Here is a 24,208-nt window from a genome sequence, read left to right on the forward strand (position 1 = left end):
GCTATTTAGCAGGATGTTAAGATAATTATGAGCATTTTAAGCAGAAACATGCCTGGCCACAAAGAAATATGAAATCCTATTAGTCATTTCACTCTACATGATGAAAAAACACTTGGCATGTAAATTTATTAAAAAAAAATATTTTACAAAAATGGGTCTTGGTAAAAGAGGGGTTTTGTGATCTTAAGGACTATCTTATATTTGGGTCAGTACGGTACTTTTATGTAGGTATTATGATCAAATGAAAACACACCTTGAAATTGATCAAATTAGTGTACCGCTCTGATCATTCACAAGTGATCATATCTTTTGTCACCAGGTGCAGGTGGCCAATAACCAGCAGACCTACATAAGAGTGGCCAACTGCCAGACTGTACGCATGAAGGAAGAGAAGGAGGTTCTGGAGCACTTTGCTGGGGTCTTCACAATGATGAATCCCCTTACGTTCAAGGAGATTTTTCAAACTACTGTTCCGTACATGGTGGAGAGGATCTCCAAGAACTATGCACTACAGGTACATCTTGCGCCTAAAAACAATATACACTCCTGAGGAAAATTTGAAGACCAGTTGGAAAAATTGCAAGAATTTATATTTTGTACTGTCGGAGCCTCAAAATGCAAAAAGAAGAAATGGGAGTGAGACAAAAACATTTTTGACCAAGGAATTTATTACAAACAAGCATGAAAGTGAAATTGTGTCCAAGTGTCCATCAGCTGGTCAAAAGTTTAAGACCACAGCCTTTAAAGTCAAAATCTTGGCAAAAATGTGGATTCAGTGTCATTTTCTGTCAGTATACACACTGTCATGATCTCATGATGGCAAAGGTAAAAAAGCTTTTTCTTTTTGAGCAAGACCGGTTTGTTGAGCTGCATAAGCAAGGCCTCGCTCAGTGCACCATTGCTGCTGAGGTTCGATGCAGTAATACAGTCACTTTAAACTTCTCCAAAGATCCTGAGAGTTATGGAACAAAAATGTCAAGTGGTAGACCCAAAACAATTTCTCTGGCCCTGAGCCGGAGGAACCAATTGGTTGTCCGTCAAGACACGCGACGATCTTCGGCCCAAATGAAGGTTGTTATTGGTGCCGAGTGCCGTCCAGTAACTATCAGATGGAATCTGCGAGAGAAGGGTTTTAATAATAAAAAATGTCTTCAAACCTCGTCTCCTTCAGCGCCACAAAATCACCCGTTTGGAATTTGCACGAGAGCACCAAACGTGGGACACTGAAAGTTTTATTCTTTGATGAGAATAAAGGAAACATTGACAGTCCTGATGGCTTCCAACATTACTGGCATGACAAGGAGATCCCACCTGAGATGTTTTCCACACGGAACAGTGGAGGGGGCGCCATCATGATCTGGGGTGCTTTTTCCTTAAATGGAACAATGGGGCTTCAGGTTGTGCAGGGGTGTCAAATGGCAGATGCCTATGTGGAGATGTTGCAGGGGGCATCCGTCATGACTGAAGGCCCTTGTCTCTGTGGTAATTACTGGGTTTTTCCTACAGGACAACGCTGTAGTTCGCAATGCTCGCCTGACAAAGGACTTCTTCCAGAGTAATAACCTCACTCTTTTGGACCATCCTTCATGTTCCCCTTATCTAAATCCAGTTAAGAACATTTTGGGATGGATGGCAAGGCAAAGTTTACAAAAATGCACATCAGTTTTCTTTACCACCTGGAGCAACATTCACAATAGCCTCCTGGAAACAATTTTTTTCAGAACAAATTTTTTAGATAATTAACAAGAATGGTGCAGCTACTCATTGCTGAGTCCTTTTTTGAAAACGTTATTTGGGGGTTTTTGTCTTTAACTTCTGATCAGCTGATGAACAGCCTATTTCAGTTTAATTGTTGTTTGCAATAAAGTGCTTATGCAATTTTTTTGTCTCCCTGCCATTTCTTTTTGCATCTTGAAGCTCTACTTAGAACCACCTTAAAATCCAAGAGTGCAAAATGTAAATTCTTGATATTTTTCAACTGGTCTTAAAATTTAGATCAGAAGTGTACAGTATGTGATATTTAACCTTATCATAATGACTTGGATTTCTCTTGTAAATTTCTCAGATTGTAGCCAACTCATTCTTGGCCAACTTGTCAACATCGGCTCTATTTGCCACCATCTTAGTGGAGTATCTTCTTGAAAGACTTCCAGAGATGGGCTCCAATGTAGAACTTTCTAATCTATACCTCAAGCTCTTCAAACTGGTGTTTGGATCAGTATCACTGTTTGCTGCTGAGAATGAACAGATGCTCAAGGTGAGTTTTCGTGGTAGGCCACACACATTTGTTGTTTGTTATTTTGGGGGTAATACAGCTGTTTGTGTCTTTAGCCACACCTCCACAAGATAGTGAACAGCTCAATGGAATTGGCTCAATCTGCCAAAGAGCCCTACAACTACTTCCTGTTCCTGCGGGCTCTTTTCCGGTCCATCGGTGGGGGCAGCCATGACCTGCTCTATCAAGAGTTCCTGCCTCTTCTACCTAACCTGCTGCAAGGTAAAACTCATATTTCCCTCGCGTGTAGTTGTCTCTTGCACTGGATCTACATTTAACTTCTTACTTACCGTATATCCATGTCATTAGGTTTGAACATGCTGCAGAGTGGCCTTCACAAACAGCACATGAAGGACCTCTTTGTGGAGTTGTGTTTGACGGTGCCTGTGCGTCTCAGCTCCTTGCTTCCATACTTGCCAATGCTGATGGATCCTCTGGTGTCAGCCCTCAATGGTTCTCAGACTCTGGTCAGCCAAGGCCTTCGCACCCTGGAGCTGTGTGTGGACAACCTGCAGCCGGACTTTTTGTACGACCACATCCAGCCTGTTAGGGCTGAGCTGATGCAGGTAGGGAGTTGATGTCATCACTGCACAGACTGGTGCGATTTTTACTGAAGCATTTAGTCCATACCCATGTTGATTTAATAAAGCTTTCTTTCATTGCCTGTTAATATACAGTATCTGCCTGTCACAGTGTTGCCAACTTGGCGATTTTGTCGCTAGATCTGGCGACATTCCAACCCCCCTTGACGACATATTTTCAAAAGTGACTAGTGACAAATCTAGCGACTTTTTCTGGCGTCGTTGGGGAGTTTTTTGATATTTGGGGACTCAAAAGTGAAAGCACGTATTGTTCTGCATTTTGTGTTCTCACTGAGCAACGGTGCGTGCCGTGGACATGCAGTCACAAGCGGCAGTATACAGTCAGCTTCCGAGCCGTGATGCCACGGGGGTGGAGCTAGCCGTGTTTTACATAGTGAGATCTAAAACGCAAATGTTTCTTAATCTTCAGTAAACCTGGATAAAAGAGGAGGGTGTGTTTATATTTTGTTAGTCTATTGCTACTCTTAATTAGTAAAATGAAATGGATTAGCTTACAATTCTTCAGGTAAATGTACTGTAAGTCATTGATAAGCCTACTGTATTGCTATTTTATCATGAAGATCAGTTGCTATTAAAAGTGCTAGATCTATTATTATACATACATATATTATTACATATATGACATTAACATATGTTAATGTGAGCCATAGAATAAACACAGCATAATCTGTTATTTGCTGTTCAATTGTACTAATTTAAATAAGTCGATTTCCAGCGTGTAATGGGAGAACTTTGAGAGGCCCTGGCCGATTATATATAAAGTTATTTTATTTTGATAAAATTATTGCACAACAAACCAATAACTTCTGAATGTAATTAAGGTGTTTTTACTCACTTATTTTGTCTTTCCTACGAGTTTATGCTTTATTTCCCTACAGCATTTGCAATATCATATGCAAATGGTATACAAATTAGACAATGACGTCATCTAGTGACCTCTAGGACAGCCAGTAGCTACTTTTCTGACTGAAAAGTTGCCAACAGTGGCTTGTTAGTGTTTAATGCTAAAGGCCCTGTCATACCATGACGATTTAGCCAGCGTACGCCAACGTATGAAAAATTTGGCCAATACGCTGGCGTACGTCGAATAAGTTATGGGTAAGTTTTGTATAAGTTAAGAGCACGCTGAAGCACGCCGGCATATGTTGTAGTACATCCAAGTCGTCCAAAAATTTTGTGGGCGACGTATGTCAACATATGATTCATACGCGGGCAATAAGTTATGTGATCATTGACGCCCGTTCACACACGTTATTTGTAAGTTATGCACAAGCCGTAATACGTCAAGATAATATCAAGCGTTCCTTTGCCTTCTTGTCCACTCTTTGGTAGTCAGTCTTCTTGATGTCCCAGAGGATGGTGTTCTCACGAAGGAAATCACACATAAGCTGCTCCTCTTGGACATTGAGACAAAACTGTGTCTTCTTGGCTCTCTTCTTGGCAAGGGTTGGCTGAGAGGAGATGGAAGCCACTGGGGAAGCAGCTTCCGATACCATTGACGATGCCTGAGAGGCGTTAGAACCCGCGTCATCTCCATCAGAGTGAGAGTGGGAGGGGGAGGCTGTGGGTGGTGATGGATCCTTCTTACGTCCACGTCCTCACCCTCGGCCTCCGTCACTGCCCCGATACTTCTTGGCAGCGGTCTTTGAAATTTTTTTCAGCATGATGGTGATGTTGACACTCCGATGTCTACTGAGGTTATGATTTGAGTCATCAAGTGGCAGCCTTTTTATAGGCTACGGCACGTGATCGTCAGCCATATGCTGCCACGCGGTTTGCATAAGTTAGACTGGCGTTGGGCATAAGTTGTGAACGCCTGCAACACGCTACGCATTTGTTGGTATAGGTTGTCTATAAGTTATATATAACGTTTTATATAAGTTACTAATACGTCATGTATACGTCAAACTCGTTATGAATACGGTATGTATACGCCCAAAATTGAAAAAAACCTCGACACTTCAACGTATGCCATCAAAATGATCATGTTGGGCATGCGCTGGCTAAATCGTCAAGGTGTGACAGGGCCTTAACATCTGAAGAAAGCAAGTACATTATCACTTGCGTTTCTCATTTTTTGTATTACAATAATAGCATTGACTGACAGCATTGATCTTCTGTTTTTCCCTACCTGTACTCAAATGTTTCCTCTTCTGTGCTGCAGGCTTTGTGGCGTACCCTGCGCAACCCGGCCGAGACCATCTCCCATGTAGCTTACCGGGTCTTGGGAAAGTTTGGCGGCAGCAACAGGAAGATGCTGAAAGAGTCTCAGAGGCTGCATTATGTGGTGACTGAGGTGCAAGGGCCCAGCATCAAAGCCGAGTTTACGGACTGCAAAGCGTCAATACAGCTACCAATGGAGAAGGTACGAGCACACTACCATTATCACGCTGCAGTGTTTCTTAGTCTACTGTGTAGCTCTGTGTGTGCTACTGGTAATTAAATCCACCTCTTGCTTCTCCTCTTCATCCCTAGTCAGTAATCATCAATCTAGTGTGGTCCACTATGACAGGATTATTTTCTCTCAGTAATGGCTGCTTCTCTCACTGGTGATGATTATAGGCTCAGGATACACACACACACATGCACATGCTCACGCACACACGCACACACACATAGACACCCATGTGCTGAGAATTCCAGTAATAGGGGTTGAAGACACCACCAGGTTTTTAAATTACATATCACAGAGTTTCAGTTGCAATTAAGTTAGATCAAATGATAGTGATGTGAGCATTTAAGTCAATTTGAATTGACTTAAGGTAAGGTGATATGTTGCAGATCTCTCCTTTGTAACGTTTCCTTTGTAACGCTTCACTGAATTTTCACTCACCTTTTTAATTTTGCTTTTTTTTTTTAACTAGAGGGCTTTGTCCCAGTCTTCACAAAATAATGTGGCACACTGATAGGCCTTCAATTCTGTTATGCCATGTCCTCATTTACTCCCGCTAGTCTTGGCTCTTTGTCATCTTCTCCATGAGGCATTAATTGACAAATTTTTTGGCTATTGTAGAAAAACCATAATACTGCGATCACAGTGACCTCTGCTCATTCAGATGGCACTCTGCTACTTCCTGCACATTAATCACAACTGTTGTTGTCAAATTGCAATTCATTTCCCATATTGATGTGTTGGGAGATATTAACATTTTGTGTCTTGAGACTTGAGATCAAGTGCAATTGTGTATATCCTAATTGATGCTTAGTGTGTTCTGTATCCCATTCTAGGCCATAGAGACAGCTCTGGACTGTCTGAAGAGTGCCAACACAGAACCTTACTACAGACGACAGGCGTGGGAGGTCATTAAGTGTTTCCTGGTGGCCATGACCAGTCTAGACGATAACAAACACGCTTTGTACCAGCTTCTCTCTCATCCCAAGTGAGTAACCATCATCACAGTATAAAACAGTACATAACATGCACTTTGCTAGATAATAAGTAACCAGTGTACAAATTGCTGCTTTAAACCACGCTCACTTTTATTGCGTAATCATCTATCACCACTTGCTGAAATGGCCCTCCTTTAGTCAAACACAGTCTCATCAATTCTGTTGCTAATTACATCCAAGTAGCCCCCAACTCTGTCAGCCTTCACTTTGAGCCAGAAAACATGCAATGAACCGACAGACAAGAAGTGGGTGGTGGTGTTCTTGTGGGGGGTGGGTTATCATTGATCCTGGTCAAGCACTAATTGACTTTCCTCCTTTTGTTTACACGACATCCTGGTCCCTTTCACTCTTCTTTCATCACACACACAAGCAAGTGTGTCTGTCTGCATGGTTCTATAGGGGTAATGAAGTGTGTCAGTTATGATCAGGGGGGCTGCTACTGCTGCCTCCTCTGTCAGACATCTTGATTTGTGCTGTCCTCACTCTGTCTTCACTTCTCCCTTCATTTATGCTTTCATCACAGTCTTCCTCCGTGGTTTGATCACTTTAAATATAGCTGCTCAGTGTTGGAAGGCCTGTGAATGATTTCTGTGACATTCTGACAGCCATGCCACACTCCACCTTACTCACTATGACGCTCACCTTCCTTTCCTTTCCGCTTTCCTCATACTCACCCCTCCCCCTCTCCAAGAGGAGCCTTTTAAATGGCAATAATTAGATGAAGCAATCCATCTACTCCGGGCGTGTGGCAATATAAAACACAAGCTCAAGCATGGAGAAAACAGCTGCTCAATAACACAACGGCCCAGTTGCCTTCAGTTGTTGTAAATAACAAATACCAACAGGGGACACCATCAGAGGCGCATAAGAGCAAACATAAAGGACAAAGTGTGAATCAGAAGCTCTTTAGTAGATGTCATTTACGTATACAGTGGAACCTTGGTTAGTGTATGCCCCTGTTAACATATTTTTTGGTTAACACTGAAAATGTATGCAAAAGGTTTGCGTACATTTCCCTGTTGGTGTACAATGTGGCGTATGTCTTATGACGTTATTAATACTAGGGATATAAATCTCTTCGTGATAGACGATTCGATTTTGAATCTAGATACACAGGTTACTATACGATTCAAAAACGATATATTTTAAAAACAGAACAATTCGATACGATTTTACTCTGCGGTTAATGTTAATGTTAATGTTAATCTAACGTTATAAAATAAACATGGCAATTATATGAAAGTGGCATTCTTACAGTATTTTCAAATGTGTAAAACAGCGCATCATATCCCCAAGCATACTGTAAGGCACTGGCAAAAATAAAGTCAAAAGAATAACATGTCAAATAGGGATGGGAATCTCTAGCCACCTCACGTTTTGATGCGATTACGATTCAGAGGCCTGCAATGCGATGATAAAATGATTATTGATGCATCTCGATGCATCATTTTTTGTTTGTCAAATTTTTAATGCGTAATTTTTTCGATATATAATTTATTTTTACTGCAATGCAATGCTGTGTTAGCTTGGAAAACTAAACAATGCCTTACTGAAAATGTCATAACAGTGTTATTAATGCATTTTGTGTGACCAACTGTGTTTGTGACATGTTTTTATCACAAAACGTGCCTCTTATCATGAAAACCGGAACCGGAAGTCATTGTTCACTTGCTCCTTCGCCTGTCATGACATGACATGACATCACAGGTCGACTCTATAGTTCTTTGCTCTAACACAGTTACGCCACAAGTCTCTGCTTTTCTTATTGACCATGGCTGCAAAATAAGAAAGTTTCAAGTGCCAGCATATTGATAATGAAGGTGAGAAACATGATTGAGTTCAAGAATTAAGTTATAGCAAAGCAAGAAGGTAGTGTCCGTGTGGATCTCGCTTCCTCATAGCCGTCTTTGTGGACAATCAATTCTTCAATCAAGGTACAAGTGACATAAAATGTTCATTTATTCTTTAAATTTGGCTTTAAATCCCGCTTGTTTGAGGGGCGTTGGTACATCTTGTGTAGGTTAATGGCTTTTGGTCTTCCAAAGGTTGGTGACCACTTGTTTAGAGGTACAAGATGTGAATGAAGAACATTGTTCACCGTTGCTGTTTCTTAATTTCATATCCGCTAATTGATTGTTTTAATTGCTCCCAGCTTCACAGAGAAGTGGATCCCCAATGTTATCATCTCTCATCGCTACAAGGCACAGGACACGCCTGCTCGCAGGACTTTTGAACAGGCCCTGACTGGAGCGTTCATGTCGGCTGTAATAAAAGACTTGAGGCCCAGCGCGCTACCTTTCGTAGCCAGCTTGATTCGTCACTACACCATGGTCGCCGTGGCTCAGCAGTGTGGTAATGTTTTTTTTACACTCATCTAGTTCCATTCATCCATCCATCTTCTATGCCGCTTATCCTCACTAGGGTCATTGATATGCTGGAGCCTATTCCAGCTGACTTTTGAGCTATAGGCGGGGTACAACCTGAACAGGTCATCTAGTACAATACTGACCCAAATATTAAGACGACTTCTCTACTTCAAGACCAGTTTTTGGAGAAAAAAAAATTCAAGACACACAAAGACTTAATCAACTGTAAAAAAATATTGGAAAATAGCAATATCAAGAAGATATTTCTTAGCTGCTTGATGTTTGGCAACTACTCCATTGATCACCATTAGCATCGTAACTCTTTGTGGTTTGCTAACTTGCCCAACCTTTGAACCACTTTTTTCAAGTGTGTCTTTGTGTAGCGACTGCATCGTTCCAAGCCATTGGTGTGTGTGTGTGTGTGTGTGTGTGTGTGTGTGTGTGTGTGTGTGTGTGTGTGTGTGAAGGGAAGAAAAGCTCTGACTTGCTTGAGAAGAAGTCTTTTGCCACCAATTTGCATGTGTACATTTCTAGACCCCGAATATAAGACCAGTCCTTTTCATCCTTTTTAGGGAGTCTTATATTCCAGGCAATGCGTTATTGTCTTCTTTATTTTGAACTGGGTTATGTTGTCCTGATTGCACAATAAGCCTTTTACTTAAGCTTATTCATTAAATTCTTATCAAGATTTAAAATGTATTCCTTTAGGTCCATTTGTGCTGCCATGCTACCAGCTTGGTAGTCAGCCGAGCACAGCCATGTTCCACAGTGAAGAGAATGGGTCAAAGGGCATGGATCCACTAGTTCTGATTGACGCCATAGCCATATGCATGGCTTATGAGGAGAAGGAACTCTGTAAGATCGGAGAGGTGTCCCTGGCTGTCATTTTTGATGTGGCCAGCATCATCCTCGGCTCCAAGGAGCGGGTAAATCAGTGAATCTGATTGTATATGACCAAAAAACCTTTTGCATTAAAATTACAATCATCCTTGCCTTTTTCACCACCTACAGGCATGTCAGCTGCCCTTGTTCTCCTACATTGTGGAACGTCTGTGTGCCTGTTGTTACGAGCAGGCTTGGTATGCCAAGCTTGGTGGTGTGGTGTCCATCAAATTCCTAATGGAGAGATGGCCTCTCATCTGGGTCCTGCAAAACCAGCTCACCTTTCTCAAGGCCTTGCTGTTTGTCATGATGGACCTCACAGGAGAGGTTAGCAGAATAATGTGGATGCCTCAGTGATGCTTGCTCTGATTTAGTACACAGTGCATAATGTGGTAGTGACTTCTGAATGTCTTTTAGGTATCAAATGGAGCTGTAGCTATGGCCAAAACCACCCTGGAGCAGTTGCTGGTGCGCTGCGCCACCCCACTGAAGGATGAAGAAAAAAGTGACGAACTTCAGGCTGCCCAAGACAAATCTTTCCACATGGTAACGCATGACCTCGTCCGAGAGGTGACCTCACCCAATTCCACTGTCCGAAAGCAGGCCATGCACTCGCTGCAGGTGCTTGCACAGGTGACGGGCAAGACTGTCACCGTCATAATGGAGCCACATAAGGAGGTAAAAATTCACTACTGTAATTAATTAATTATTGATTAATTATCTCTAGAAATATGACAAACCAAGGCTTTTAATTTACATGAGTTGATTGCTCTATGTTGGCGTTTCTCATCAGGTTTTGCAAGACATGGTTCCCCCCAAGAAACATTTGCTTCGCCACCAACCTGCAAATGCCCAGATTGGCCTGATGGAGGGTAACACCTTCTGTACCACACTGCAGCCCCGCCTTTTCACCATGGACCTCAATGTCATGGAGCACAAGGTCTTCTATACAGAGGTACGCAGCACCACATCTCGTCTACAAGATATTCGTCTTGTATGTCATTTGTCGTTGTTCCGGGTTTTTTGAATTTTATATTGGGTAGCTTTAACCACATGCATGTATGCACGTATATTAATCAGACAGTTTTCTGTCCGTCATTCCTGTTCTTTTTTCAGTTGCTTAACTTGTGTGAGGCAGAGGATGCTGCACTAATGAAGCTGCCATGTTACAAGAGCCTCCCCTCTCTGGTGCCCCTCCGCATTGCTGCTCTCAGTGAGTCAGCCCAAATCAACCAATAGTGTCGGATATAATTTGTGAGAAAACATCTGTTCTCTTACAATGTATTTTTTTTCCTCCATACTCTACTTAGATGCATTGGCAGCCTGCAACTACTTACCACAGTCCAGAGAGAAGATCATTGCTGCCCTGTTTAAGGCCCTCAACTCTACCAACAATGAGCTCCAGGAAGCAGGAGAGGCATGCATGAGGAAGGTTAGTACAACATCTTTTATTATTTTCAGCCTCATTTGCCTGCATTTCAAGGTCTTTTAGTCTCTCAGTTATATTGAATATCAGGTAAAAACATTGAAATTTCACAGCCTCACACACACAATTGCGCAAAGTAGGTTCCTTGCAACATCACTGTTTTTTTTCTCGCATTTTCATTTCATTGTCTGCGTCTTCATGTTATTTTCATGTCAGTCATTAATTTGTTCCTTTTATGCCATTTTTGAATCCACTTGTCGTCATATGGACCTTTCTTCATTATCACATTATTAACACACTGAGTGAACCAGCCATGCCCCTATTTATCAACGGATCCATACCATGAAGCCCCCAATCCATCCACCCCAGATGCTCTTTGTCCCCTTTTTCATTCCATTTCTGTGCCCTTCATTTTCTTTCTTCACCACCATCACTCTTTATCCCGTGATTTTTTTTTCTTTTCCACTCCTTCCAGTCTTTCTTTCATCTCTGCCCAGATAGCACTAATGAGCAGTGCTATGGCCCGATCGATACAGGATGGGGTGTTTGTTCTCTCTACCGAGAGGAAAATGAATATGGCTTCCATGCATCTTTGCCTTGTGTGTGTATATCACCTTTGTTGCCATGTGTGCTTGTTTTCTACCTGACCCTGCCCTCATTTGAGTGGCCTTTTGTCTCAAGAGATATGCAAGGTGTAGTGAGAAGTTGACTGGACAAGAGAAACTAACAAGAAAGGATAGAAAGACATGGGGTTGGCTATTTTGGTCACAGAGCTGAATAGTGCTTTTTGAAGTAATCTTATTTTAATTCTAAAATCTTATGGAGAACCTCCAAGGTTGAAAACAGTCCATTCGGCAACGCTGGCTGACTCTCAAGTTGTTCTAATTTCAAAACAATTTTCCCATAGGAAATAATGTAATGTGAATTAATTTGATCCAGGCTCAAACTGTCGCCATCATAAAACATTAACGGTGTAGTCAGTGTTAAGTAGAAGTTTGACTGCCCCTGTAAATGTCATACAAGTATAAAATGAAGTTAAAGGAAAACTGTACTTGTTTTGGAATCATTCATATGAGACATGAACACACATGTCTTTCTGTTTTCTGTGTGTTGTAAAGATATAAAAACAGCTAAAAATAGCTAGGTATATAATACACGTAATGGGACACACCTATTCCACCTAGAAAGCCCGCTGTTAAAAATTTAATATCCATGCTGTAGCCATGTAGTAACAGTCACATTGATGATATGTATGTATATGTAATACTTACCATATTTTGCCATATTTTGGTCATTTTAAGCATTACCTGAACTTCCTTCCTGGGTGTGTCGATTTCACATAGCAGCATAGAAACGAACGCTACCCCTAGTGTTAACTTTTCCAAATTAAAAACAAAAACACAGCAGGTAGCAGCAGCTCCAATATGTAGTATTACCTTTCAGTAGTGGCCTGAGGCATTGTGAGGGCGCCGCTGACATGCGGAAATCTCACAAGATTTGCTGACGTCACACTTGATGGTTTGAACTTGAGAAAGTTTGATTGAACGCCAATTGTCCCACTGTATAGTGTTCTGTATGTGGTTTATTTTAATGTAATCGATTTCTAAATGCCATTCCCTTTGTTCTGTTGTAGTTCCTGGAGGGTGCCACCATTGAGGTGGACCAGATCCACACTCACATGCGGCCCCTGCTGATGATGCTGGGTGACTACCGCAGCCTCACGCTGAACGTGGTCAACCGTCTGACGTCTGTCACTCGCCTCTTCCCCAACTCCTTTAACGACAAGTTCTGTGACCAGATGATGGTAGGGGACATTGCCCAAGTGTGCAGCACAGTTTGTACAATCACTGCACACAACAATGAACATTAGCGGTAACGCTAGGACTAACCCAACTCGAGTTCTGTCAACTGGTTGAGTAGAGGATCTGTGGGTCGTCATGACAACAGCAGAGATGCTACTCTCTATAATAAAAGCCAGCGCCATTCAGATTATTTTGTAGCTGTTGTTTTATCGTCAGGTTAGTACAAATTGAAATATTTTACTGTACAGCATGTATATAATCTAGAGCGCTTCTTTATTGAATCAGACCGTACATGCTGACATGTACGTCTTTTGGCCCATCTACACTCTGTCTTTGTCTTTGTCTCTCAGCAACACCTGCGGAAGTGGATGGAGGTGGTGGTAATAACTCACAAGGGAGGCCAGCGCAGTGATGGGAGTGTAAGTATAGCCACATGTGCACACACACAAATCCAAGTTTTTGCAGATGCGACGCTCTCATCACGCAGACATGTTGTACCTCAGTCGAGATTTAGTTAAGTCTAATGCAGTACGAGCAAGTCAATGCAGAGATCATGTGAGCTGTAAACCGAATGCAGAGGAAATTGCACGCAGCTTAAGTTGGGTGTAGTCAACACATCCTCTGCGTGCCCCCCTCCCAGATGGGTTGTGAGTGGCCATATTACAATCAATGATTAATTAGGCGCCAGGCTGGCGGTGGTAGGCCCAGCGCTGCGTCTCCTCATTATCTCCCTGACAGATAACCTTGTAAAGGCAAAGAAAAGGTGAGACCGTAACAGGGGGAAAACATCCGCCTCTCCTCTGGAAGTTAAACCATTTGTTCCCTCTTTTGCTTTATGAGAGTTCAGCCTTCCCCATCTCCAAATGCTTTGCATAATTACATGCAAATTAGTCCTTTTTTCTTTGCCTCAACCCGACGCCTTGTCGTAAACCAGTTGACAGTGAGGCTGGCAGTCACAGTAAAGCCGGGGTCATGTGGTCAATTAGCCAAGCCTGATAAAGACAAAAACAGCGAGATGAGGGATGGCGCAGCACCGAGGAGGATAAAAGAGGTCTTAGACAGAGCCTGTCCACTGGGCTTTTGACATGTGAGGAAGAAATGTCTTCATTTGTGACCTTTTATCACTATGATATTGTCAGCAAATTGGGGGAGGGGGGGTTAGCTTGTGTGAAGCCAGACTATGAGCCTGACATTGTCACTAACTTGGTGTAACCAAATGTTGTTCCGGAGGTTGCACGTTAAGGTTTTTGTAGCCTGCCTATTCATTTCACTATCACCATGTCTTATCTGCTTACCTTCCATACGGAACAAAGACCGACAACACACACAAAAGCACACATACCACTCTGCTGACTCTGATCATTGTCTCCCACTCTGGTACAGCCTGCACTGGAGGGTTTTGAGGTGAGATGTGACCCGGTATTGCGCCCTCTGTTGGCAACTTGTTGTCATGGATTGACATTTACTCGAGCCGATGTTGTGGTAGTGATGCTGGTGGAGTTGCCCTGTCTTTCTGTGTTCGTGTGTTTGTGATTTGTCTTCGGACACTGTCATGTCAGCCTAATTCACTTCTTGACTTAAATACAGTATTGATGGTGGTTGTAAAGAACACACTGTACACATATTGTCCTAAATGTGTTTGTCAGCTGTGGGTTTGTACTTAAAGCACTCATCTGAGTGTCTTTCTTTGTTGAAGTTATTTTCCTGATTAGCACAGAATACATCTTTATTTGACTGAAACTCATCCTTGTTTTTTCACAGTGGCTTCTCATCAGAAATGAATTATGTACATACAGTATTAAGACTGTTATTCACTGCCCTTCTATTGTCTTTTCCCTCACAACCTTTTTAGGAGATGAAGATCTGTTCTGCCATCATTAACCTTTTCCACCTGATCCCCGCCGCACCTCAGACTCTAGTCAAACCTCTGCTAGAGGTGGTCATGAAGACGGAGAGGGCCATGCTCATCGAGGTAAGACATGAACACTGCACCATGCCCACCTATACACACACACATCCAATAATTAATCAAGTGATCGGCTGGACACCTTAGTTCTGTCTGAAGCTGCAGGGCATCAACTAATTTTTATTTAATTTTCTCTTAAGCTGAAATAATATTGTTGTTTCTTTCTATTTCTCCATCCATGCCATTTCCTTCTTTCAGGCCGGCAGTCCATTCAGAGAGCCTTTGATAAAGTTCCTGACTCGCCACCCGTCTCAGACAGTGGAGCTGTTCATGATGGAGGCTACTCTGAATGACCCCCAGTGGAGCCGCATGTTCATGGTCAGACAACGGGCGCACTAAGTGGTTGTCCCTTTAGTGTGCTCACAGACACATTTGCTGCTCCAACAGCAAATAGGAGTAATAGGAGGAATACTGTATATTGGGGATTTTCCACCCTCTTCATTGTATTTAATGCTAAGCTAAAATAAAGCTCCTCCAATTTGCTATTTCAAGGTTGTTAAGTGTTTTAAGTTCATCTTAAAATGCAGTTGCTGATCCAATGTGATGGACACAGTTCTACTCTGTAGTTACAGAATGGTTGAATGCTTGTGTCCACATCCAGAGTTTTTTGAAACACAAAGACGCCAAGCCACTAAGAGACGTGCTGGCCTCCAATCCCAACCGCTTTGTCACCTTGCTGGTTCCTGCTGGCACCGCCGCCACGGTCCGCCCTGGATCTCCCTCCACCACCACAGCCAGACTGGACCTGCAGTTTCAAGCCATTAAAGTATGGCATGTAGTATGGTGTTTATGACAATGTACACACACCTGACCATTTTTGTTTGCCATGTCTTCTCAGATCATCAGCATCATTGTGAAGAATGATGAAGGCTGGCTGGCAGGGCAGCACTCCTTGGTGAATCAGCTCAGGCGAGTGTGGGTGAGCGAGGCCTTTCAAGAGAGACATCGCAAAGACAACATGGCTGCCACAAACTGGAAGGAGCCCAAGCTGCTGGCCTACTGTCTTCTTAGCTACTGCAAGTATGTACATACAAAATACAAGGGTTGATGATTTTGACAACTGAGTCAAAGGTTTGACTTAAGACACAAACAAAAACTTCTTGACCCCTTGTCCCCTCCAAAAGGCGCAACTACTCAGAGATTGAGCTGCTGTTCCAGTTGCTGCGAGCCTTCACAGGTCGCTTCTTGTGCAACATGACCTTCCTGAAGGAGTACATGGAGGAGGAAATTCCCAGGAACTACTCCATCCTCCAGAAGCGTGCCCTGTTCTTCCGCTTCGTCGAGTTCAATGACCCACACTTCAACGACGAGCTTAAAGCCAAGGTATGTTCACTTGCTGCCAGAGGAGAAAAGTCGAGTCATGTCTGCATGACATAAGGCGCTGGAAGATTCCTCTGTGCTTTTGAAACTTCTGTCAACCAGCATTAGAATTTACTTATAGATGTTGTGTGTCAACTTCACTCCAAAACTGACTTTTTAAGTGGATATACATATTGACATCTCTAGGGTGCATGCCCAACATTCAAGAGTGAAATTACATGACCAAGTATTTTTTTTAATGATAGCTGCCTAAGTCAGAAAATGTGACTTTCAGCATGATGTTCAGGTTTTTTGGGACAGATTGTGATGGAACAATTCAGCTAATTTACATACGTTTCTCAGTCTATGACTTGGAAGCTCTCTGGGAAAAGATCCACCATTGTCTTTTCTCACAAACAAATACACAGAACCACTATCATGGTTCAACCTAACCTAAGCACAGCTGCAGTGTTGTTGGATGCACAGATTGCCTCATTTTATTACATCACCTCCCTGCCACAGAGCACATCAGAGAAAAGTGTATACATTTTTAATTACGATGGTGAACAGTTTCTATTTGGGCTCCAGAACTTCATGGGGAGCACAGGGTAGCTTTGTCTGCTGCTCTATGGCTGACATCTGTAATGTCTTGAATTCAGGGCTTAATCCCTTTCTTTCCCTCGGATGTGGAACTGAGACTTGGCCTGTAATTTTCTGGGTGCAACTTTTATTTGCTCTATACCACTGTTTCACACACTCGCTCAAGCATCTTATTCCATCACATCTGACTGCAATGTCGGGGGGGGTAAGCAGTGCATAAGACAGGACAGCCCCCCAAAACTGGAAGCTCTGAACAGGGTGGTTTAGAGGGGGGTTTAAGTGAACAGTACTGTAATTCTTGATCCTTGGTGTATAAGGCATTTCACAGACACCTCGGAACTGATCTAATCCGTAATTGAAAATGCATCGTATGTCTCCTTGTAAAGTTAAAGCCCCTGCACGCAATTTAACTTAATTAGTGATTCAAATGAATGTCTGACTTCACTGAAAGCGTTGCTTTCACAGCACTTATTACTCACTAATTTTTTCCCTCTAAAAAAATAGACACTGCGACACATTCTCATTTTGTGAGTGGAGATTCCAATAATAATTTGGTTTATCTTAAGTTTGTAAAATGTTTTTTAGCCATTCTTTCTATACAGAAGTGACTAATGCATCTGACATTATATGGCATGAACTATTCCTTTGTCACCTCAGCTGACTTGCATTGTTCTATCAGTGCAGAAAGTGTGAGCGTAAGAGACCTAGTTTGTCTCATTTGTACAGGAAGTTCTTTTGATCAAGTCACAAAGGTCATTTTTCTCTTCTTCTGGTTCTGGACCCTTAGAGGCATAACAGACGAATGCCCCAGTCCTCTCTACCTGACATGCCGCTGCAAACATTACAATCATTGCAGCAGATTTTTAACCGGGCTGCATGCACTCGCACAACCGCACGCACGCACGCACGCACGCACGCACGCACGCACGCACGCACGCACACACACACACACACACACACACACACACACACACACACCTACACACATGCACACACACACACACACACTTTGAGCAGCTGTACCAAGCACTGAGGCTGGCACAGAGGAGCTCCAGCTCTGCTGTAAAGCACAGACGAGTCAGTGGAGAAGGCTGGTCCTGGCACACTCGACCACATATACTTAGACCACACACTGGCAGTTGTATTCAGGATACACACTTGTGTCCGTGATGCTGCTGACAACAACCTGCTTATCTGATTAGAGGGCAGTTTTGTCTCTTCCATCATGAATCGACCTCCTCCCCGTAGAATTTTGTTCTCATCGTTGAGGAAGTTCTGGTTTTATCTCTCGTTTGTTTCTTAGTTTGCCGGATTACACAAAAAACACTACTCGATATTCACAAAACATTGTACAGAGGTGGGTTATGGGGCAAGGAAGAAGTACCATTCAAGTTCTTTTAATGTAATTCCCAGTGTGCAAGACACACTAGCTTTACATGGGGCAGCCGGAAGAAGATGAGGCAATTGTTGGAACATGTTTGCACGTTTTTATCATGAATGATCAAGAGACTTAAGAGCGGATGGTCCTCTGACATTTGAATAATTGGCATCACTTTGTGTGTTTGTGAGTCTGTGTTGTTCAAAAGCCTGGATGTTAGATAGAATCGTGAGTTTTGGTGTGGCAACCCAGGCATGAATATTTCACATGCAGCCAGACAAAAAGAAAGCACAGAAGTGTGTCGGTGACAGTGTTAAACTACAACAATGAATCATCTGTGATGCACAGCCTGACCTCATGCTGCTCCTTTCTTATACTTACTTTGTTTTCGCCTTGCAGTCTGTATACAAAAGTTCCCTAAGATTCAGTGTGTATAATTCAAGCAGACAAGCAAACAAAAATGGTATGTAATTGATGAAGCACACGCCGCCTTTTTCATAGCCTGCTGGAGTGTGTCATTTTGTTCCTCTTGTATATGCTGTACAAAGGTTGTGTGATCCTATAGTGCAGAATACAATGAAACTGCAGTGATCACTGTCACTTTACGACAATTTTGTATCATTATCACGGCACTATACACTGAACCAATAGATAATTTGCCATTGGGGTAGCGCTGTGTAAAACTCACACACATGTATTTGGAAATGAGATTTAACCTAATTAAGACATCTGCAGAATAACATGTAGGCTACAAGCGCATGTATTTGGAAATGAGATTTAACCTAATTAAGACATCTGCAGAATAACATGTAGGCTACAAGCGCAAAGAGCGAGCATGTGTATTTGTGTTTTCTCACTGCCTGCAGCATCACTTCATCTAATTAAGTCACAAAAATATGCTGTGATGGTACAGTGATTGATGCGAGAGAAGCTGAGAAATGATAGGAACAGATGAGGCTGAAGAACAGACTGGCGTGGGGTGCATTTTCTCAGCGTCTTCATTTCAGGGTGCGTGTTATGCGCATGCACTTGAATCCATCACGGTTGCATGTACGCTGTGCAGAATATTCACAATTAATGAGCTAATAAAGGGGGGGGCATATGCTGCCATATATTGAGCGTCACCCTGTTCTCCCCAATGATGGATTGAATAGGAGGGCTCTTTAACAGATAACAGCTTCTTTAACAGCTTCTTTAATAAATGCAGCCGTTAGCTTTATTGTAGGCGAGATATTCTGCATTTTACAGGCTAATCAAGTCTGTGTCTCCATGTACTTATTCTGGGAACAATCCCTGTAGATTTCAGCGCCTCTCCACAATTGTACAATCGCCTCAGAACCAGAAACAGACAGAGCAGTAGGATTTACTACATTTTCAGGTTGTCTGGCCAGTATTAACACAAAGGGCTTACACTTTGCTCCTTTTTACAAGAGTGGCCAGTGTGTATTGCAATGTGAAACAGTATTTATTGTGGCTGTATTTAATTAAGGGAACATCTAGAGTAGGAGTGCTTTGCTGTCACGATTGTTTAAATGCCACGTGTTTTATTACTCTTGTTGTTGGTCACAATTGCCTCACATCTGTCGGTATACGCAGCTGATTAATTATGTTATCACATATTGTAAAAGACCCTTTATCTCTGATTATTTTAGTAGATTGGTGCCATAAAGAGCTGAGATTGTTCAAAGTTTTTTCTAAAATGCTTTTTTAGACACGCATTGTGACTTCAATGATTAGTTATGCTTCCCTGCTCTGGGATGTGGTTTCAGTGAAACTACCTAAACCACCCATCTAATATGAAAAATGTTTGCGATATTCTTGTGTTTTCCTGACTTAAAGGTGCTGCAGCACATCCTGAATCCAGCCTTCCTATACAGCTTTGAGAAGGGGGAAGGAGAACAGCTGCTCGGCCCGCCAAATCCTGAAGGGGACAATCCAGAAAGCATTACCAGCGTCTTCATTACAAAGGTACTCATACACTGTTGCGCTCTCATGCATTGATTTTCCTCACATCAACATCTTTTTTTCTCCCCCACTCAGCACACTTGCTCTCCCACCCCTTTCACCCTCGGTTCATTACTCAACAGTAGGGATGGGAATATACACTGGTTTGCATTGAGCTGCGGACGTAACATCTTTGCGATTTAGGGGAAAAATATGAGGTGCATCACATTTGACCTCGAATCGATTACATTTGGTTTTGATGTATTTTAACAAAAAAAAGTTTATTTATTTCTGTCTAAGGTCTTTGTTAATAAATAAGTAAACTTCAAATTGCTTCATTCATTTGTAATCAATGCAAAGCCAATTATACAAAAAAGACATTTTTAAGCTAGGAATATTTGAATCTTGATGCATCGTGATCAGGAGGTAAAGCGTATCTAATCGACTCGCCAATTGATGAAGAGGTATCTTAAATGTATTGGACTGTTGTTAGTAAATCGAGATGCATATCGTATTGGGCAGAGACCTGAGATTCCCATCAGCTTTGTCTGTTTGATTTCATTACCTGATGCATGTCTCATAACTTATCTCTTTATTCTGCCAACAACTAATCCACTAAATCCCCCTTGAACTCTGCTTTTCTCTGAGCCTCCACACATTTCCAGATCACACACATTTCTGCCCATCTAAGCCTTTTTCCATCTATCTTTGTATGTATTTGCCCCCTTATTTGATCCGACTAGTTCTGTTTCATTCATCAGCCCAGACTATAATTCTGGTGTAAAGGTCACTAGGGGGCCATGTTAAAGGTCAGCATGTTTTTTGCTGTGGTTGATTGCATCATTGAATAAGACCTGCCTTATTGGCTGCACATGCCTTCTTCTATGAATCTTACCTTCCAGAGTCAAACACAGTCATTGAGTGTGTTCCCATATGAAAACATGTAAAGTGAATTAATTCGTTACAGGCTCAAATTGCCACAGACACAAAACTTTTATTAACTGAAATTAAGCTAAAGCAAAGTAAAACTACTCAGCTGGAGCGTAATGTAACAGGAATTACAGGAAAAAACACTCAGCAATGTCCAAACGCTCCAAAAAACACACAAACACCATAAAACACATAAAATGGGAGAATGTGGCGCCTTTAAAATGCTGCAATTACATAAACGCTGCAGGATCAAAAATACATGCAAAAGAAAAATGTCACAGAAATGTTACTTTCATTTCCTGTTTTATTGTTATCGTCACATTTTTGCTCTTTGCCATACAATGCCATCACAAAACACAGTACATGGGAGGTGGGGGGAGCACATGTGGAGTTGATGTTGATTCAAACTCTGTTGAGGTGTGTTTAGCCAGAAAGTTGAACTTCAAATTATACGACTTTAGGAACATTTAGCGTCTTCTTTTATTTTCTCTGTCAACCCTTTTTGTCTTCTGCCATGTGGGAGGTTCAAATAGTGATGAGTATTTTGATAAGGATGGTAGACTTAATTTAATGAAGCAAATACTAGTCTGAATGTCAGTCTCGTGTACTCATAAGCACCATGTTTATTTTCATTACTCTCGCCCCACCCAGGTTCTAGATCCAGAGAAGCAGGCTGACCTGCTGGACTCTCTACGAATATGCTTGCTGCAGTTCTCCACTCTACTGGTGGAGCACGCACCCCACCACATTCACGACAACAACAAGTCCCGCAACAGCAAGCTGAGGCGCCTCATGACGTTCGCCTGGCCCTGTCTGCTTCCTAAAGCCTGTGTGGACCCCGCTTGTAAATATAGCGGACACCTACTGCTGGCACACATCATTGCCAAGTTTGCGATTCACAAGAAGATTGTCCTGCAGGTGAGAAGGAAGTCAGAGGAGAGACAATGAAACTGTTAAAACATTTAGCATTTTTAGTTAACTGCATTAGGTTGAAAGCTTGATGCGTGTCTCCCCCACCATTCCTACAATAAATGCAGTGGAGTGAGAACTTGGAGGAAAAAGGGAAGCTGACGTTGACAGAGTGAAAATGTGTTGCTTGTTTAGGTCTTCCACAGCCTTTTAAAAGCCCACACCATGGAGGCCCGTGCTATTGTTCGCCAGGCCATGGCTATTCTCACTCCAGCTGTGCCCGCTCGCATGGAGGATGGCCACCAGATGCTGACCCACTGGACTCGCAAAATCATTGTGGAGGAGGGCCACACTGTGCCTCAGCTGGTGCACATTCTGCACCTCATAGTGCAGCACTTTAGGGTGAGTGGATAGATGCAAAGTAAGTCACTCACTGTAATTAGAGTAGGTCACCCATGAATTTCCTGCTGTCGTCTCATCACCAGTGTAGGTATTGATTGCCAGTGTGTTTGTTCATGCTGGCTGTGACAGAACAGTTAAGTAATTTCCCTGTAACATGTAATAATGATGATAGATGCTTATTGGCGCGCGCACACACTGTTCACTTTTAAGGCATCTCAACCAAAGGCAACTAACTTCAGACTTCTGGAGCTCTACTGGAAGATTAAACACTATTCTTCTACCTTCATTGATTATTTGGATGATATCAATCTAGCTCGCTTGATGAGCGGAGATGTGTGTAGCTGCATGTCAGAATAGAAATCACATCATTATCATACCCATTGATGGAGCTTATTGCCATTGACTATGATAATGGGACTCCATTGCAGCGACTGCATGCTGGCTGTCATACTTTCAGAAGTGTGACCCATGAAATAACACCAGCTAAGGATCACTGACCTGTATGTTTGCACTCCTCTTAAAACTTCATCGACACGCTCTGTCACCGCATTTGATGTTCCTGGCTTCACCAGATCAGAGAACGAGGGTTCTTGCCACAGAACTGACATTTTCCTCAAATTTCTTCTCTATCTCACAGACAGGTTGCTCTCATTGGGCCAGATGACTAATCTAACGTAATCACATCAGCATAATTGCACTGGGGAGATAATGACAGACAGATGATAGACTTTGAGTGTGCGTGTCTGTGTGCGTGCACATGTGATGGACAGGGCTTAGCCTCTCTGTCATTAAGGGGCGTTGAAGTCCTGCTCCATCGACTATAATTACCCTCAAAGTGAGAAGCTTTAATATTCTTGGTCACTAGCAGCAGCCCCCTGATAGACATCTCATCTCTCGCTCTTTTTTTCTGCGTGCTTGAGAGTCCTAGTTTGCCTTGCGGAAAGGCTAAGTGAGCATTGAGTGTGATGCGACAAGCTAAGTGTGTGTCACGTCCTTGAAACTAAGTGGATATGACGATCATGTCATCTCATCCTTTGGCATCGGTCTGAAATCTGAGCCCATATTGTCACCTGAGCATAAAAAGCTAAGGTTCTCCTATGTAAACTGTATTATTAAATAAAAACTCAACAAAAATATAAATGCAACGCTTGTTTTTGCTCCCATTTTTCTCAAGCTGAGCTCAAAGATTTAAAAGTTTTTATGTACACAAAAGGCCTATCTCTCTCAAATATTGTTCACAAATCTGTCTAAATCTGTGTTAGTGACCACCCATAATTTACAATTCATCCTTCTGGACACTAACACACACACACATCTTGGCGTGGCCTTTTATTGTGGCCAACCTAAGGCACACATGTGCCTTATCATGCAATCTAATCAGCATCTTGATAGACCACACCTGTAAGGTGGATGAATTATGAATGTAACAGAGAGGTTTGTGAACAATATTTGAGGGGGCAAGAGAGAGGCATTTTGTGTACATAGATAATAATAGATTCAGGAGCTGAGTCTTTGTTCAGCTCATGAAAAATGGGAGCAAAAAAAGTGTCACGTTTATATTTTTGTTGAGTATATTTGGTGTTGGGGTCCCTTTCACAAATCTTTTAGTTGAGATATCCCACAGTTAACATACTTATCTTAGGTAGTGACACCATGACTGTACTATATTTTTCCTCAAAAGGTTCCATATTTAGTGTGGTTGTTTCCACAGGTGTACTATCCTGTGCGCCATCACCTGGTGCAGCACATGATCAGTGCAATGCAGCGTCTGGGCTTCACCCCCACTGTGACCATCGAGCAAAGAAAACTGGCTGTGGATTTGGCAGAGGTGGTCATCAAGTGGGAGCTGCAAAGGATTAAAGACCAACAGGTGTGTTCTTGTGGGATACAGTATCCATATAGCATGACTCCTCTAATGCATTTGTACATACTGTAAATGCTCTAGTTATAGCCTGGGTGTTTAATTAATGTTTAATTAATAACGGAAAACGTATCTGTCTTTGACCAAGTACGACAGCAGCAACAGAAACAATGTTG

The 24,208-nt window shown here is 42.4% G+C and overlaps 1 protein-coding gene across 2 annotated transcripts in view; it reads left to right on the forward strand.

Annotated features, from left to right (window-relative positions):
* trrap (transformation/transcription domain-associated protein) overlaps nt 1-24,208 on the forward strand; it is a 79,866-nt gene that overhangs the window by 10,687 nt on the left and 44,971 nt on the right. The window contains exons 17-41 of one of the 2 annotated variants that reach the window (XM_054768140.1): nt 320-514; nt 2,066-2,257; nt 2,332-2,497; nt 2,585-2,841; nt 5,042-5,242; nt 6,106-6,257; nt 8,420-8,619; nt 9,342-9,559; nt 9,645-9,842; nt 9,933-10,193; nt 10,309-10,470; nt 10,632-10,728; nt 10,826-10,947; nt 12,575-12,745; nt 13,094-13,162; nt 14,127-14,147; nt 14,596-14,715; nt 14,908-15,027; nt 15,311-15,475; nt 15,548-15,729; nt 15,834-16,032; nt 19,826-19,954; nt 21,512-21,778; nt 21,965-22,171; nt 23,883-24,041. In XM_054768140.1, the coding sequence (XP_054624115.1) occupies nt 320-514; nt 2,066-2,257; nt 2,332-2,497; nt 2,585-2,841; nt 5,042-5,242; nt 6,106-6,257; nt 8,420-8,619; nt 9,342-9,559; nt 9,645-9,842; nt 9,933-10,193; nt 10,309-10,470; nt 10,632-10,728; nt 10,826-10,947; nt 12,575-12,745; nt 13,094-13,162; nt 14,127-14,147; nt 14,596-14,715; nt 14,908-15,027; nt 15,311-15,475; nt 15,548-15,729; nt 15,834-16,032; nt 19,826-19,954; nt 21,512-21,778; nt 21,965-22,171; nt 23,883-24,041 (4,230 nt within the window). The remainder of the gene's footprint in view (nt 1-319; nt 515-2,065; nt 2,258-2,331; nt 2,498-2,584; nt 2,842-5,041; nt 5,243-6,105; nt 6,258-8,419; nt 8,620-9,341; nt 9,560-9,644; nt 9,843-9,932; nt 10,194-10,308; nt 10,471-10,631; nt 10,729-10,825; nt 10,948-12,574; nt 12,746-13,093; nt 13,163-14,126; nt 14,148-14,595; nt 14,716-14,907; nt 15,028-15,310; nt 15,476-15,547; nt 15,730-15,833; nt 16,033-19,825; nt 19,955-21,511; nt 21,779-21,964; nt 22,172-23,882; nt 24,042-24,208) is intronic. The other variant, XM_054768141.1, reaches the window with a different exon arrangement.

This window comes from Dunckerocampus dactyliophorus, chromosome 2 (genome assembly GCF_027744805.1).
Source record: "Dunckerocampus dactyliophorus isolate RoL2022-P2 chromosome 2, RoL_Ddac_1.1, whole genome shotgun sequence".
NCBI classification, from domain to species: domain Eukaryota; kingdom Metazoa; phylum Chordata; class Actinopteri; order Syngnathiformes; family Syngnathidae; genus Dunckerocampus; species Dunckerocampus dactyliophorus.